The following is a 17,133-nucleotide window of genomic DNA, read 5'->3' as shown; positions in this document are numbered from 1 at the left end:
AAATAAAATTAAATATCATAAATAACATTATTCATTTAATAAATATCATAAATAAAATTATGATATTTATAATTTTATTTATTAAAATCATGATATTTACTTATTCATTTAATAAATTATAAACATAAAAGATTAGAATATTTATTTAAACTAAGATTTAATGATTTAAATTAATTTTTAAAAGTGTATGCTAAAAAATATATTAAAACATTTAATTTCAAGATATTGTACTTTAATTTCATAACATTTTATATTTACTTTTTGTTAAAAAAATTTACTTAGATATATTTTGGCCCACGTGCTATTAATGGCTCACGGACCGCGTGCTAGCCCACTAATGAACCGTGCTTATTACGTGCTTTTTCGCGTGCCGTGCTTTGGCCCATCTCTAATCGTGACGTTCTTTAAAGCCCGCGTGCCGTGCCTCATGTCTCACCGAAACGTGCTCGTACCGTGCCGTACCGTACGAACACGTGTCGTGCCATGTGCCACCCGGCCCATTGGCCATCTTTAGCCACGATGAATGAATGAATGAAAATTTCATCATCTTTCTTTCGTGTGGAATAGTTGATGATGCGAACGTATGACATAACATAAGAGAGACAGAGGCCGAGAGAATAAAGGAATCTGCAATACCAAAAGTTGTAAAAGCTGAAAAGAGATGCCCGGAAATCCTGGATGGCGTCACATTATTTATTAATTTTGCTTTCACCAATTTCGTCGCCTTAGTCCTCAGTTTTATTTTTGTTACTCTACTTACTATTGACTCCACTCAAATTATGAGTTTTGTTTATGCAGCTTCTTAAAATTTAAATTTCGTAACTAAGAAATTAATGTGTGTGTGTGTGTATTAATATATAAAACAAAAACAAAAAAAAATTGGTGCGACATTTAGCATTGAGGATTTGTGAATCATTAGTGACAAAAATAAAAATAAAGGTCTTGGCAGCAGAGTTCTTAAAATTGTGAATTTATTTGGACAACCAACCAACCATCTGAAATTATATCTATATATGTAAAATCAAGTAGATCGAATATTATATTACCCCACAACAGAATTAATGGAAAGTTTTAAAACAAAATTGGGCGACCGGAGTTTTGTCAAGTACCGGCCAGCAGTCAAATTACGCCAACACTCGAATTACGTAATAAGAATAATAACAATATGTTGTGTTTGACAAACCATCCAATCCCATTCACTCATATTCAGGGTAGTAGTAGTACCCTGAACCTCACCAAAAAAACCAAAACTCCATAATTCACAAAGTGAAGTGTGAAACAAAAAAAAAAATATATATATATATATATAAAAAAAATCAAAACACGATTACAGAGAATTATTATTGAGATCCATTCCACAGATTTATTATCTCCTCTAAATTGACTCAAAATGTTAAACAGAAAATAAAAACAAAAATTAAAAAAAAAAAAACTGTACAAAAACATATAATTAATTCCTCAATTTTCTTTTTCTTTTTCTTTTTTTCCTTTCTCCCCGAATGATTAAAATTTTCATCTATGTACATATAGAGAGATACCACCGCCCTAAAAGAAAAAGAAAAGAAAAAAATTTATAAATCTGCAGTGACCTGAGAAAAATGGGGAGGATCGTCGTCGTAAAACTCAGGGATCCCAGAAGCAGCCCACAGCCTCTCATTGAAGGAATCCTGCATATCGTCGGGAATGAACGGCGTCCTACACAGAGGGCACGTCTTCTGGTCATAAGCCATCCAACGGTCAAGACAGCCCCGGTGGAAGATATGCCGACAGTTTGTGAGCCGTCTGATCTCGTCCTGTTCTTCAAATTCATAAAGACAAACGGCACAGCTGTCGGGCGGGTCAACGAGCTCCGAGAACTTGACGACCGGCAGGATTTCCCGTATTAGAAGCGCAGAGACCGACAGAGGACGAAGTGGAGCAGCAGCGCGTGCACTGTCCGGCGCGTCAATGTCCGGTTCCAGAAAATCTTGAAGACCCAGACACGTAAACAAGATTGTGATTAGTTTTCGGATGAAACCCAGAACGGAAAGCGTGTGGAGGAGAAGTTTCGGGATGATGAGCTCTGAGTAAACTACTGGAAAGCCCATGCTTAATATATATATATTTTTTTTGGTTGTTATTATTTTTCAAAATATTTGAGAGAACAGAGAGGATTTAGTTTTATAGAGAGGCCTTGATTGTTCAGACTTTGCGAGTGAAATGAAGCAGTAAAGAGTTTCGATTTTTATGGAGGATGACAGCAGAAACGACACGATGGCTTTAAAGTAATTACTATTTTTATTATTATTTTGCTTTGAAGGCATGCACCACAATTTCTTGTCATTTTGAATTATGTGCTTACTGCAATCACATCCTGCCATAAATTGAATGTACAATACTTATTAATTACTTCTATCATTTGAAAAAAAAAAAAAAGTGTTACTGCTACATTTAACTGCAAAAGCTTTCTATGCAATTTTGGCAATGGCAACATCACTTGACTATCCATTTTTAAAAGTCGTATTTTCAGATTAAAAATTGTAATTTTATGTATAATAATGATATGGGATCAGTATCGTGTATAATATAACGACGCTGTTATTTAAAAAAAAAAAAGTTAATCATATAATTCTTAGTACTATGAATAAAGCTTACGGTTTACTTTATGATGATTGTCTTTGCAATTTAGTTGCGGTCTCAAATTTATGTCATTAGTGTATGTGTGTGCGTGTGCGCGTATTCAACATATTTAGGACCCACGGAACCAAAAACTTTTTTTCTTTTTTCTTTTTAAATTAGCAGCCAAGAACTTTTTATTTCAAAACAGATTTGCTTTAGTAATTTCTTATTTGTAACATTGTTTCAACTCGGTAACAGTCCAAATATCTTTTTAACTATAATAAATGTGAAGTTTGTGAAAGGTTTTTATTGAGAAAGCAAAGTGCATCCGAATCATTAAGTGATGGACCAAAAGGGCAAAAAAAGAAAGAAAAAAGAAAAAGAAAAAGATGGATGGAGGCATTGTGTTGAGTGTTGTTTTGTGGGCTTCCTATTTCTTTTTAATGCTTCATGTCCTATGCACATTAGGAAGCCCACAAAACAAGTTCTTGATGGAGAATCAGTACCATAAGTCATTGCCCTAGTGGGGTTGAAATTTGATGAATTCGACACATCATGGCGTCGTTGTCCCATCTCAAATGGGGTTACCACCAAACATATCAGTTCAAATGCCCTTATTGCTTGACTTGGGACAGTTTAGGCCTCCATCACTCTCTTCTTTTGTCTTCTTTAGCTTGTGAGAAGATAATGTTGGTACAGTCTTCGTCGGTAGATTATTAATTCCCCACCAGTAAATAAATGCTAATAATAATAATCAACGTAGTCAATAGAGAGACCTGAGACTTTTTAGATAAGGTGATAGAAATCTATAGTTATGAAATTAAAGACACACAACAACATTAACTTGTGATAATATAATGACCTATTCTTTGAAAGTTATAACTTGTACATTTAAACTAATTAATTTGAGAAAATTTCTCCTTTGAAGAGATCAACTAACTAATATTGAAGCGTTGTTAGGTTAAGAAATCTCAAATGCTATACTAAGAATATTTTGTAACTAATATCATATGGTTAGATATATTTTTGCGGTGACTTAGCCGACCGTGAATGTACATTACATCGACAGTGACTTGAATTCAAGCAATAATATGAAAAAAAAATGTTAATATTTAGTAAGTGAGAAACTTTTATTTCAATCTAAACGAACTAAAAAAAAACACAAAAAGAATTGAAATTTCATATCTCTTGTAGTACTATAAGCAAATTTTACAAATCAAGCTAAGAACCCTAACAATATAACATTAACTTGCATCAAACTCCATTTAACTAACCATTAAAAGAATAGGGGGATGGCCAGTGACATATACTGTGAGTGATTATGGACAAGAATCAAGTGGCATAGTATAAATGGGGTTATGAAAGGGAACAAAGATTGTGATGAGCTCTATGGAACCAGCAAAGACAGATGGGTTTAAACGAATGAAATTAGGGGAAAAAGAAAGAAAGAAAGAAAAAAAAAAAGGAAAATACAGCCGACGGCGTTATGTGGGTGGGGAAGCTCATGTTCATATTATGCCTTCATGCTAATTGCTCAGCACAGCTCTACAATGTGGTGTTAGTGTAAGCCCACCAACTCTGACTGACATTTTGTTCAAATACTGCTCCGACAAATTTTGGCCCACCCAAATACACACCCTGGTTTCACTTGTCTCGTTCTCTGTCTCTGTTTCCTCAGCCCTCGAATCACTGTCAATTTTCTTCTCTGCTCTTTCTCCATAACTAATTTTATATGTCTCTTTGCTGTAAAATAACCCTTTTCAAATGAGTCTATGAGTACCCATTTAAGCAAAGCTCGCTGGCATTTTGGCCTTATTAGGAACATTTTAACAGGTAGGCCAGCTAAATCCAACCGAAGATCCATTTCCCCTTTTCCTTTTTTTTTTAAACCAAGTTAACAATATTTTACACATCTTCAAGCTAACGCTTTATTTTATTTGTGCTTGTGCAATCCTAAGTCTAGGGCAATAGCCATCCAAAAAGCAAGATTTGTACGCGATTAATTCCAACTCTTAAAACAATTGTTAATACATTTGCCTACCAGAACTTGCCTGCCATAAGGATGAAACTAAGAATCAAATTCTGTCCATTTTGGGAAGGTAAAAATTAAAAGTATATAGTCCAACTTAGCTACGTCAGAAACTGTCTAAGCTTCAAAAGAATAGCCAATAATTTAATAATTAAGCTGATGTTTTTAACTGAGACAATTAAGTAACTTAACAGCAATTTGCATTATCAATTTATCATTTATTAAGCTAATGCAATGCCAAGAGCCAAGAGGGTTTGATCAAATATCATTTATGGGCCACGCTTGAATCGACATGTGAGAGCATGTTTGTCATTGGCCATATGGACTGACAACGACCACGTGGCCGCCTCTCTCTGTGTGTCCTTTTTTTTTTCTTTTTTCCTTTTTCCTTATATTGGGAGTCCAATGAGTAATCATTGCTCTTATGCCCAGTTTTTATTAATTTTAGTTCTTACAAATTCAATGACTAAAATGTTTTTATTATCTAGAAGCTCACCTCTCCCTTTGTTGAAAATTTTCAAAATTTTGAAGTTATATATATTTTTGCCAATCGGTTCTCTAAAGTTATAATTTCCTATATATATACCATTGATTCTCTAAACATTTTTTTTTTTAATCCCTAACTGATAATAATCATTCTGAACGATAAGAAAGGAAAACGACTGTCGTTTTGTTCATCTCTCTTTCTCATTTGAAACATCAAAGCATGATTTTTGCATTTTCATTATTGCCTGTACTGTATTAGACTAACGTACTTAGGGGTGGGCATAAACCCACAACCCATGGGTTTATCCAAACTCAAACCAAATTAAATGGTTTGGGTTGGGTAAATCATTAAAATGGGTTAGATGTGGGTTTTATGTAGAAAACCATTTAATTATGGTTTGGGTATGGTTTACCCATGGGTTATGGATAAAACCCCAACACTTAAATTTTCAAATGAAATAAATGAAAACAAAATAAATTAACACAAATAAGTGAAAGACCACCATTAAATTTTTTACGGCGTGATCAATTGTCAACAGTTTGAAAATGAAAATAACAGTAAAAATAAATTAAAATTAAATAAATATTGTTGTAAATAACATAATTTTTTTTTCTTATTTACAAAAATAATTCCTCCCACATGGAAAGATCATCATAGAAAGAGCAGGAGACTCTATTAATGATCAATAATAACTCGGCTTGGACTGGGTCCGATATGCTAGATGTCGAGTAATTTTTGGTTAATAATTGAATGTAATGCCCATATTAAGTATTAAAACAAGAAATATATATTTTGATATGAGTAGAAAAATTAATAATAAAATTTTTTCTTGTAATTATTTATTTTGTGAACATTTTCTTATAATAAATATTTTGTAATATTTTAAAATTAAATGTAAAAAGTATAGGTAAAATATTTTATTATTTATCTTATAATAAATTTTTATTTGTCAATCAAGTTTTCTTATAATAATTTTTTTTATCATTTGACTAATAATTTTCTTATATATTTATTATAAGAAAATTTTCAAAAAATAAATAAGTATAAAAAAATTTTATTATTAATTTTTTTGTTCATATCAAAACAAATATTTCTTATTTTTAATGCTTTATTTTTTATTTAGTTTCTATTCATGTGATTTATTTAATTTAGAATAAATATAAATAAAAGAATAGTTGAAAATAAGGGTAATATTGTAAACTTATATTATTAGAGGAGTTTTTGGCCATTATAAAAGCAGAAGGGGGAAAAATAATATATGTTGATTACTGTAGGGGGGAAACTGGCAATCTCCCTAAAATTAAACATATAAGTAGACAACATAACGCAAAACTACCAAAACGATAAATAAAAACAAATATTGCATAATTAAATAAATAACAAAGTGGCAAAATTTATTATTAGATTGTTAATGTCATGTTTGTGAAAGTTTATTATTAAAGTGTACGTTCTTATTTATTGAGAAATAATAATTTTTGTGATTAAACTTTATTTTGATTTTCTAGTATTCTTTAATTTAAGGATTAAGTTATTGTAAAATTTATAATTTTTATCCACTATATTTTTTATATTTTAATATCAATTTAATAATTAATAACAATTAATAATTATTATAATTTTGATATAATTAAATTTTATTAAAATAAAAATTATTTTGATAATAAAATTCAAACCAAACCCAAACCAAACTCAAATGGTTTGATTTGGTTTGGGTTAAAAATATTTGGGTTGGTTTGGGTTGGATCCAAATTTTTATGGTTTGATTTGGATTGACTTAAAATCCAACCCAAACCAACCCATGCCCACCCCTAAACGTACTTGTGAAAAATGTCGTGGGTAAATTTTCTTTCAATAAGAAGAAAGAAATTAAATTTGACAATTCTATGATTGTGGAGCTGAAGGAAAAGCCGAATGACATGAACGAGAGAGAAAACGACCGAAATTTTAGGCACGAGTCAGAATGGTGGGCCATCGACGGCATGTGAGGGTGTCCGTGTTTCATGTATTTCTACCTAACCCCCGTGACCCATTTAGCAAAGTCTCAGGCCATTTTGAAGAAAATCAATCGGTGCTCGTAATTTCAAGCTTAAATCCATCAAGCCACATCGCGCGAGTCTTCGCTTTCCCATCAAAAAAATTTTCCTTGTGAATATTATTGTTGTTATTATTATAGCATTTAGTAATTTATCATTTTAAACAGTGACCATAGGGGGCGGTTCTTTGGCTTTTCTGTTGGGTTTCGTTTATTTGTAAATTCTCAAATCGAGAAAATTGATCAAATTTAAAACGTTCATAATTGAATTATCGAATCGTTTGTTTGGTTTGAATAAAAATGATTAATTGACTGTCTAATCCTAATCTCAAACAAATTAACCGTATTAAGTGTGTAAAAACAAAAAGGATGTTCCAAAGCAACACCTAACTACCCATGTAAGGAAAAAAAAAATGGTGGATTCAAACAAATTAAATATGTATTAATTAATTAATTAATTAATTAATTATGAAAGTCCGCTAATACTTAAAAGAGAATGTGCACACTCTGCATTGAATTATAAAATGTAGCATAACATTGCGCCGTCTTGATATAGAGTGTTTTTTCGGATACTTTTTTTTTTATGAGAATTAATATTGATAAATAATTAGTATTCGTTATCTTACGCAACTTTGATTAGTTTAACATGTCTGGAGAGAATTAGAATTCAGGTCCAAATTAAATTAATGCAAATGGTTTGTTGCAGCGGGTTTGTGGCCGCGACAGCGTCAAATCTTCCGTTTTTTCAACAATGATAAACGTATAACTTAAGATATCAAATCAATGGTCCACTAATCTATTATTTTATGTATACTTTGGGGTTGCTTAGCATGCTAAGCACGAAATTAAAGAAAGATGAGAAAGTGTGCAGGAAAAGTGTATGCCTGATTATTATTAAAAGCATACTATTTCTTTTTACTGCATATAATTAAATAAGGAGAGAGTTTTCTTTTCGTTTCTTCAGGCATGGGTCCCAAGTCTGCCGATCATTCATTGTGCAAATTCTTTGGCCATATCTACTCGCGCTGAATGTTTTTAACTTCGGCCTATGACCGATGTTTCCTAATAATAACAGGTGCCCCTTTTGAATTTTATTTCCTAAACTAACTGTGATTTAATTTATAAAATATTAATTAATCATTATTCTATAAAATTTTCACCTCAAAAGATATTTCTTTTAAGTTTTTTTTATTTATACAATACATGTGAATCTTAAAATCTTAAATTAATTTTTCTTTTACTATGTGTTGTTATCTCCATAATTCTAAGCTCTCCTAAGTTTCTCAAAAAAATTATTTGTTCAATTAAAATTTACAATATAAATCAAAATTATGACGATGTAAATTTTTTTTAAAATAACAATTTATTTTAAGTGTATGATTGAATTCTCATTCAAAATAAGAAATAAATTAATTTATCTTTAATTATTTAAGTAATTTCAATTAAAAAAAATGAGGAAGAAGTTTCAGTTGTGTCAAAAGCCTACTCCTAACAGCAATTAAAAGGTGATTCTGTCAGCTTTTGGACACTCTTAGGGTGTGTTTGGTATTATTTTTTATATAGTGTTTTTGATTTTATTTTATAGAACAAGAATGATAAGTTTTTGATAAAAATAAAAACATGTTTGGCAGCTTATTTTTAAACTAATGTCTGAAAATGAAAACTGTAAAAATGCGTTTGGTTGTTTATTTGGAAAAATTAAAATAATAAGGTCTTATTTGGTATATATTTTTTAAAAAATTATATTTCAATAATTACATTATAATATATATATATTTTTAATATGTTTTCAAAATAAAAATTTAGTCAAAATTTAAGAAGAATATCATCTGTTGATTTTGTAAATTTCTAAGATTTGAAAGAAATTAATTTTGTATTTAAATGATTTATGAGAATTTTAAAAATTATTTGTTGATTGTTACGTTTATTTATTTTAATTATGCTAAATTTATTTTTCATTAATGTATGCATAGTATTTTTTTTTATCACAGATATGTTATATTAAAATAAATTATTTATCTAATAAATATGTGGAACCCACAAGATTTTAGTAATAATTATTACATTGAAACTGTGGGGCCCATGATGGCAGAAAACAAAAAGCTAGAGAACGCCAATTTGGCGTTCTCCACACCTACAAAGAAAAAGCGGAAACCAAAAAGTTTTTTATTTTTATATTTTTTGTTTATGTTTTAAAAACGCATCCACCAAACAAGTTTTATATTTTTATGTTTTCATAAAACAAAAAATGACTAGACAAAAACGATACCAAACACACCCTTAATATACCCGATCGGAGATCCAGAAAATGGCCTTACGAAATCTGGGCCATAGGCCCAGTTAAGAGGCTTTCTGTATTAGCCCATTGAACACCATTTTGTGGGCCACCAGGCCCATTACATGTATTTCGATTTGCTACTCGGCAATTCATATTCAATTCCATCTTTCCATGAACAATAACGAAACGACAACCTTAAATTTTGTTAAAAAGGCCCAATTTTCGAATTTCGAAGCGGGATTAAGATAAGGGCAAGAGCTATTTGACTCTAATTTGTACTTCCAATCTTCCACACGGTAATTTGATAAAATTTTATATGCACTAAAATAATTTTAATTAAATTTACTATCAAGATCGTTAATATAATTAAAGAAATACTATTACTAGGGGACGAACAAATGTGTACAGAAAAAATTTCACACTCACCATTCACAGAGAACATCAAAGGAAATAGAAAGAATAAATAAAAATGAAATATGGAAAAAAAAACTCATTGAAAAAGTAAGGAAAATAAATTGAAACAGAGATGCATATTGGATATATGGGTATATGTGTTGCACATTCTCAAACCTGTTAATTTTTTAGGGAATATATACATCTATGATGCTGTGTAGCTAAGGCCTAGGATCAAATCTCAATTAAACAGTTTCAAGTCAAATCTTGAATCTCGATAATATGCTTAGGAACCATTAGAAATGAAATATGTTTATTACTTGCGTATTATGAATATTTTATGAGTGTAGAGAGAAAATGAGGACTTAATTAAAAATATTCAAAGTGAAAATTAATTTTTGAAATTTATTGAATGATTGCGTAGAGTAAATGAATGTCCGTAGTAAATTTTAAAGTACAAATAGTCTCACCCTTAAAATAGCTAGGCTGAATGGTTAAAGCTATTGAAGGCAGCAGTCTGAACCCCCACAAAAGTATTATGGGGTAATTCTTTTCTCAATTATACTGTATATTTAAGTGGAGGCAATCTTTTCCTTTATGAAACGTGAGTAAAGTAGACATCCTTTGAATATTAGTGAGGGTAAAAATCTGAACATACATCTTTCGAATATTAGAAATGGTAAAAATCTGAACAGCACTTCATAAAAAGTATGATTTTAAATATTAGTAGTAGTTTTATGTAATATGAGTTGCAATCTAAGTAATAGTCTCATGTAAAATAAAGTTGTAAATAAAATTTCAAAGTAGTTTAAAGAATAAAAAATTGAAAGATTTTTATGGAAATGTTATATAGACACCCTATTTATAATAGAGCAACGAGCAAACATACTAGAGGTCTATTTGGAATTGTAATGGCTGATTAATTAAGTTGTTTGTGTAGTACGGGTGAAATAAGCTACTAATTAAAAGTAGTCTAGTATTTGATAAACTATATTGTTGTAGTAGTTATGAGTTTGAAAGCTAGAATACATGCATTTGATAAGTTTTATTACGAAAGTATTATTTTAATATATAATGACTAAAATATACATAAGTTTTAAAAGATGTTGCCTTTTATTTATATTATTAGGATTTATAGAAAAATAATACATAATTGTCTTTTATTATCTAACTATTAAGTTTATAATAGATATTTTAAAAATGTGTAGTGGTTTTCTTATAAGCTGCTTATAAAAAGTACAATTTACCTTATTTTCTAAAAAAATTATCAAATATCAGCCCAATAAAAAAATCTTTAAAAATCAAGTTTTCTTTAAATTTTTTTTTTTCATGTCTTTACAAAATATATTTTTCTTTATTTTAGTTAACAAAATTAAAAGACTTCCTATAATAATAAACATGGTTATTTATGCCCTACCCCTAAATATATCGATAATTTCCATCGTCCACCAAATTGTTTCAATAATTTTCATTGTGCCCCCATTTCCATTAATTTGACAATTATTTTTAATAGAAGTGTTTGAAATTTGATTAAATGTAAAAAATGCCCCTTATTTTGAATTGAAAAAGAATTAAATGACACAAAAACCTATTCCAGCAATTGTTATCTATGTTAAAAATAGTTAATCAAAGGTAATTACACAATAATTCCATCAATTAGCTTATTAAATAAGTTTAATTTATCACATCAAATATTTTTTAGGGCGTGAATGATCCAATTAATGGACTTGGGGTTGTGGTGCAACGAGTCAAAACATTTGAAATACGTGTGAAAATTATCGGAACAATCTGGGGACAGGACGGAAATAACCCAATAATAAACCATTCAAATATCGTCCAACACCACATTTCCCCCTTCCCCGATTTCTAAGGAAGGTTTGTATGGTAAGGCATCAGTTTACCATCATCATTCAAGGATTTAAGATACCTTGGCGTTATCAGCAAGTCGATCTGTTGTGTGCTGATGGCATTTTCCTCCACGGGATCGCAAAAAGCATTAAATCAACTGATTCCACGAACGAGACTTGATGATCAAAGCTCATGATTTTCAGGTTAAATCATTACCACGTGAATTGTGGAGTATCATATTTCCTTCAGAACTATGCAAATGCTTTCACATGGTCGGACTCAAATTTATCAATTTTCTGCTAATGTAGGCCAGCGCCTATTTATGTGTTGGTCCACCATTATAATTCTAATTCTATGCTTAATTTGCACTACTTTTAGTTATAAGTATCATACTTTATTTATTTATTTATTTATTTTTTATTTGATAAGATCATACTTTACTTGCTTGAAGCAACAAAGACAAATGGTTTTTAATTGGTTTCGTCTCCTTCTTTTAGCCGCATGCCTACCATGAGATAGGCTTGATTTTATTTCACATGATGGTGCTCAAAAGGGCCAATGGCATTCTATTATTTTCTTTCAGAGAATGCCAAAGGTGCAATGATAAAATTTTATATAGTGAAGTGCCAAGTAAGACATGACTCACAAGCTATGATGAAAGAGTTGTAATTATAAAATCAAACATTGCTCTTGTCTTCCTTCGTTTATGTTCTAGTAAAGATCAAGACACTAAAGTATTGTGAAAAATATTTGTTCATATGTTTTAAAAATTAAATTGATTTTATCTCCACTCTTTTTATTAAAATTATTATTTAAAAATGATAATTGCCACACACTGTCAATTTTCATTTGACAGTTATAAAATAAATATATATGCACACTTCACAACACCTCAAATATTAAAACACTTTAATGTTAAACAAGACCTAACTATACATCACTTCCAGTCACTGCTTGTACTTTGTCCTCCACCTTTAATTAAGCCTTGAACAAATTTTCTCGAATGATTATTTATTCAAAGCAAATAACGATGATAACTTTACAATTTATAATATTACTACTATACTATATTGGCCCTTATTAATATAGAGTGCCCAACTTTTTATTTTTATTTTTATTTTTATTATAATAAAAAAAGCAATAAAAAGAAGTTGAGATTGAAAAACAAGAACAAATCTCCTGGCACAAAGCCACAAATACAATCCTGCCGAATGCCAATGGAAGCAAGCAATGAGCAAAAAATGACATAATGCTCCCATGCCACGCACCCGGACACCCCACGCACACGCACACGCACACGCTCACGCTCGATCTGTAATAATAATAGTTATTATTATTATTATTTTTTTGAAAAGATAATAATAGTTAATTAAGAAAACAATAAAACCCCCCAAAATTTTTTCTGTGGGGCTAACCTGCACCTTGCCTGCCGTGCTGTTTCTCGTCTCTCAGTCTCACATATCACACGACAACAACAAGAAGTCGCAACTTTGCATTGGTCTTTCTTTCTTTCTTTTCTTGTCTTTTATTTTTGAAAAATCAGTAGGCAAGGCGAGCATCCGAAGGCCAGACAAAGCTCATCATCATCAGCTGAGTAACCAAAAAAAGGCTCGCCTGCTGACTCACTAAACCACATATCATCGTCTTTCATTCATCGACAATACACATTAAATGCTCAGTTTCTGAGTCTCAGCAGCCGAGAGTCGCTATTTTTTCGCTCTTTCCTCTGTCTCGTAAGCACCGCCATTTATAACTCCCTGTACTCAAATCCAAGTAACAACAAAAACTACAAAATAAAATCACTTGTTAATCCCACCCGAACTAAAAGACAACACGCACGCAAACACAACAACAACAACATTTCATGGCAACAACCGCAACGACAACAACAAAAGCAACTCATTTCAAAGTCCAAACTCAGCCCATCTTAAAGCCCAAACGCCGCAGGTGTCGTGAAACCACCATTTTGTCCTCAGCTTCAGACACCACCACTGCCTCAGCGGCTTCAAACACCGACTCTTTCTCCCATTACCCGACCCGACATCTCGACCCACCAACTGTTGTCTCACCCGAAAACTCCTGGTGCTGCCCCGCTTCCAAACCCTTACAAGTCCCCTCCCCACCACCACCTACTCCTCCTCCACAGCCGCCACAGAGACACGTCCGCAGCCCCGTTAAAGATCCCGACCCGACTCTCACACCTGACTCGCCTTCATCGTTCAGGATTCGGTTCTCTCCTGGCAGTCTATCGCCGGTCATGGACTTCACGCACACCGCGACACCACCGCCAGCCAACCACGGCCACTCATCTGACTCGGCATTTCCGTCGAGTTTCACCAAATTCAACTCCGCTCTGACGGCGGGTCTTTTGAACCCGATGTCTCCTCCGCCGGACAAAACCCGATCCAGTCCGACCCTTTTCGAAATGATGGCTAGCGAACCCGACGTTCATCCCAAAACCCAGATCCCAGTTGCCCACAACACCAAAACAACCCAACAGCAACCTCAGCAGCAACAACCATTTGATACCCAGCAGCTTAAAATGCAGAGAATAACGGATCTCTTGTTCACCAGAAGCCCTGGTAACCAGTTCAATGAGTTAACATCGAGTGATATAAAGCTGACTTTGAGTTCTAAAGATGGGATTAGTTTGTCGTTGAACGTGCACAGGCAAATTCTTGTGGCGCACAGTAGGTTTTTCGCTGTTAAGTTGTCGGATCGCTGGACAAAACAGCAGCAGAAAACGACTCTTCCCTACATTGTGGAGATTGCTGATTGTGATGACGTGGAGGTCTATATTGAGACTTTGAGGTTGATGTATTGCAAGGATCTTAAGAAGAAGTTGATGAGGGAGGACGTTTCTAAAGTTCTTGATATTTTGAAGGTATGTGGAATGTCATTTTTCCAATTATATTACATAAAGTTATATCTTTAATTTATATTTTTGGTTGCTTACTGCTTAGAAACTGTTTTTAGGATTAGGAAGGAAATTAGGGATATTAAATTAACTTAAAAGAAAACTTTATTGAGAATTTAAAGGTAATCCCCATGTAATAGTTAATGCTTTGAGAAAGTTATAAACATGTTATGCAATTTAAATTGGTTGGTTTTCTGAGGGTGTTTCCTTTTCCTTTTAGGTTTCGGCTGCGATCGGGTTTGATGCGGGGGTTTTGTCTTGTTTGGAGTACCTAGAGGCTGCTCCGTGGGCTGAGGATGAAGAAGAGAAGGTGGCTTCATTGTTATCTGAGCTTCGACTTGAGGGCGTGGGAGCTGGTGAAGTTTTGAAGAGGGTTTCAGTTGAAGTTGCTAATGGAACAGAAGAGGGTAATGATAATGAGGAAGTACTTCTCAAGCTCTTACATGTAGTTCTCGAAGGCAAAGACGAGAAGGCAAGGCGTGAGATGAAAGGGTTGGTATCGAAAATGCTTCACGAAAATTCTTCTCAAAATGATCTTCGAAAGGAGTCATTGTATTCTGCTTGTGATGGGTGTTTGCAATTGCTTCGCCAGTATTTTCTCCAGGCAGCTTCAGGGGAGATGCAGGAAGTGGGTCAGATTGCACGTCAGGCGGATAATTTGCATTGGATTTTGGACATCTTGATTGATAGGCAAATTGCTGAGGACTTTCTAAAAATATGGGCTTCTCAATCTGAAATATCTGAGGCGCATCCCAAAGTTCCTGCAGTTCATAGGTATGAGGTTAGTAGAGTTACTGCTAGACTGTTTGTTGGCATTGGCAAAGCACAGTTATTGGCTACAAAGGATGTGCGATACTTGCTTTTGCGGACTTGGTTGGAGCCTTTTTATGATGACTTTGGGTGGATGAGGAGGGCATCTAATGGTCTTGATCGTCACTTAATTGAGGATGGTCTTAGTAACACGATTCTCACTTTGCCTCTAGCTTGGCAACAGGAAATTTTGCTTGCTTGGTTTAATCGTTTCTTGAATTCTGGTGAAGACTGTCCGAATATACAAAGAGGGTTTGAAGTCTGGTGGAGGAGAGCTTTCTGGAGACATAATGGTGAGCAGGAGCAACTGCAGCAATTACGAATTGCAGCTGCAACCATTGAGAACTCATAGAAGTGATCAAGTCCATGTTGGAGCCAAAAGATAATGCTCTAAGGGGTCTATTACCTTTTCATGATCACTAAAACCTAATTTCACATTAATTTTTAGTTTTCTATCTCCTTCCTTTCTAAACCAGGACTTGAAATTCTTCAGAGAAAATGGGTTTCACACAAGGGGATTGTGTGTTTGCTTGATGTCATTTAACCAGGTTTAGTCTGGAAGAAGATTACTTTGTCCAGTTGCAACTTCCATATTTTTATGAAGTCAAACTTGATAGAATTTCTTACTTTGTTTTTTTGGCCCTTTCATGGATCCCCTGACACTTCTCTATTGCTATGTTGGATTTAGTTTATAAATACATCTTGTATATTCTTTCTTAGTTGGGGTTGATCTCAAGGGAGAGGGAGCTTCTGGTTAGTTTGGATTATGTTGATTACAAACTTTGGAGCTGTGTTGATCAATGTTACGTGTGTTCTCTCAAGTCTCAGAAAATCAAGTTCAATTAAGACGATTACCACAATTGTCATTACTCATTACAGTACTGCCATATGGGTTTATTGTTTCACTTAAACTGTTGTTATTAGTTTGATGCACAGTCATTGGTTCTTCTTGAGTTTCTATTCTTAGTTCAGGTATAAAATATGAAGGTTATTCATATTTTTATGTTACTTTTTGTTAGCCATCATGGACTTGGCGGACATGTGAACATAAATTTAGATCTTGAGTTTTCTTTACAACTGCATTTTCACTTGTAGCTGGCTATACCTATATGAATTGATCCAGTGTTGTCTCAATTCGTGAGTATTGGAGTGAAGATCATCTCCTTCAAGTTTCATTATTCTTATGTTGTAACTGGTGAGAATAACTTGTGAATAAGTTCTCTTAGTCTGGTATGATGGGAATCACATTCTTTTTGTGGAGCAAGGGATGACATTCTTTTTGTGGAGCAAGGGAATAACTCCTTTCTTGTTTGTGGGAGTATGAATATGTTGTGATGTTCTTTCCTTGTTTCTTTCTGCAGAATTCTCATTAAATTATCTACAGCTTTCTAAATTTTTTACTTTTAGATCAGGCAGTGCATGTTGGGAAAGGAAGGAAATCACCATGATCACGCCACAATTCCCGAGATAAAATATGTTGTTGAATATACGAATAATTCTAGAATACATATGTTGTATTACAATCAATTAATGCATGCATGACATGTGTAATTGAGTTTAACATAACCATCACTTGCATGATAATTTACAAAATAAATGTACTCATGTCATGACATTTTTTACTTATTGTATGGGTAATATGGTACAACAGATATAATTTAGAATTTCTCTAAATATACAGATAAAATTCTTTTTACCCGCAACAAATGATTATTTTTAATTTAATTTACCTAAATGTAAA

At 32.6% G+C, this 17,133-nt stretch overlaps 2 protein-coding genes and 1 long non-coding RNA gene across 3 annotated transcripts; 1 reads left to right on the top strand and 2 right to left on the bottom strand.

Annotated features, from left to right (window-relative positions):
• Positions 1-994: 994 nt before the first annotated feature.
• LOC102620818 (brassinosteroid-responsive RING protein 1) lies at positions 995-2,250 on the bottom strand. The gene has a single exon (XM_006476456.4). The coding sequence runs from the start codon at positions 2,085-2,087 to the stop codon at positions 1,572-1,574; it is 516 nt and encodes a 171-aa protein (XP_006476519.1). The 5' UTR covers positions 2,088-2,250; the 3' UTR covers positions 995-1,571.
• A 10,409-nt stretch (positions 2,251-12,659) lies between these two features.
• Positions 12,660-13,207, bottom strand: LOC127901055 (uncharacterized). The gene is made up of 2 exons (XR_008053036.1): positions 13,087-13,207; positions 12,660-12,977 (listed from the first exon to the last, which is right to left on the bottom strand). It is a non-coding gene; the product is annotated as an uncharacterized LOC127901055 (long non-coding RNA).
• Positions 13,145-16,474, top strand: LOC102620558 (BTB/POZ domain-containing protein At1g63850). Its single transcript, XM_006476455.4, has 2 exons — positions 13,145-14,549; positions 14,803-16,474. Exons 1-2 carry the CDS (start codon positions 13,530-13,532, stop codon positions 15,742-15,744), a joined length of 1,962 nt encoding a protein of 653 aa, XP_006476518.2. The 5' UTR covers positions 13,145-13,529; the 3' UTR covers positions 15,745-16,474.
• Positions 16,475-17,133: the final 659 nt, after the last annotated feature.

Source organism: Citrus sinensis, chromosome 3 (assembly GCF_022201045.2).
Source record: "Citrus sinensis cultivar Valencia sweet orange chromosome 3, DVS_A1.0, whole genome shotgun sequence".
NCBI lineage: Eukaryota > Viridiplantae > Streptophyta > Magnoliopsida > Sapindales > Rutaceae > Citrus > Citrus sinensis.
The sequence above is the reverse complement of the archived record's forward strand: the minus strand, read 5'-3'. Positions and strand labels throughout refer to the sequence as shown.

Coding starts and splice junctions, on each gene's coding strand:
- LOC102620558 (XM_006476455.4), top strand. CDS start 13,530: ATGGCAACAACCGCAACGACAACAACAAAAGCAACTCATTTCAAAGTC. Junction 14,550..14,802: donor AAGTTCTTGATATTTTGAAG/GTATGTGGAATG, acceptor TTTTCCTTTTAG/GTTTCGGCTGCGATCGGGTT.
- LOC102620818 (XM_006476456.4), bottom strand. CDS start 2,087: ATGGGCTTTCCAGTAGTTTACTCAGAGCTCATCATCCCGAAACTTCTC.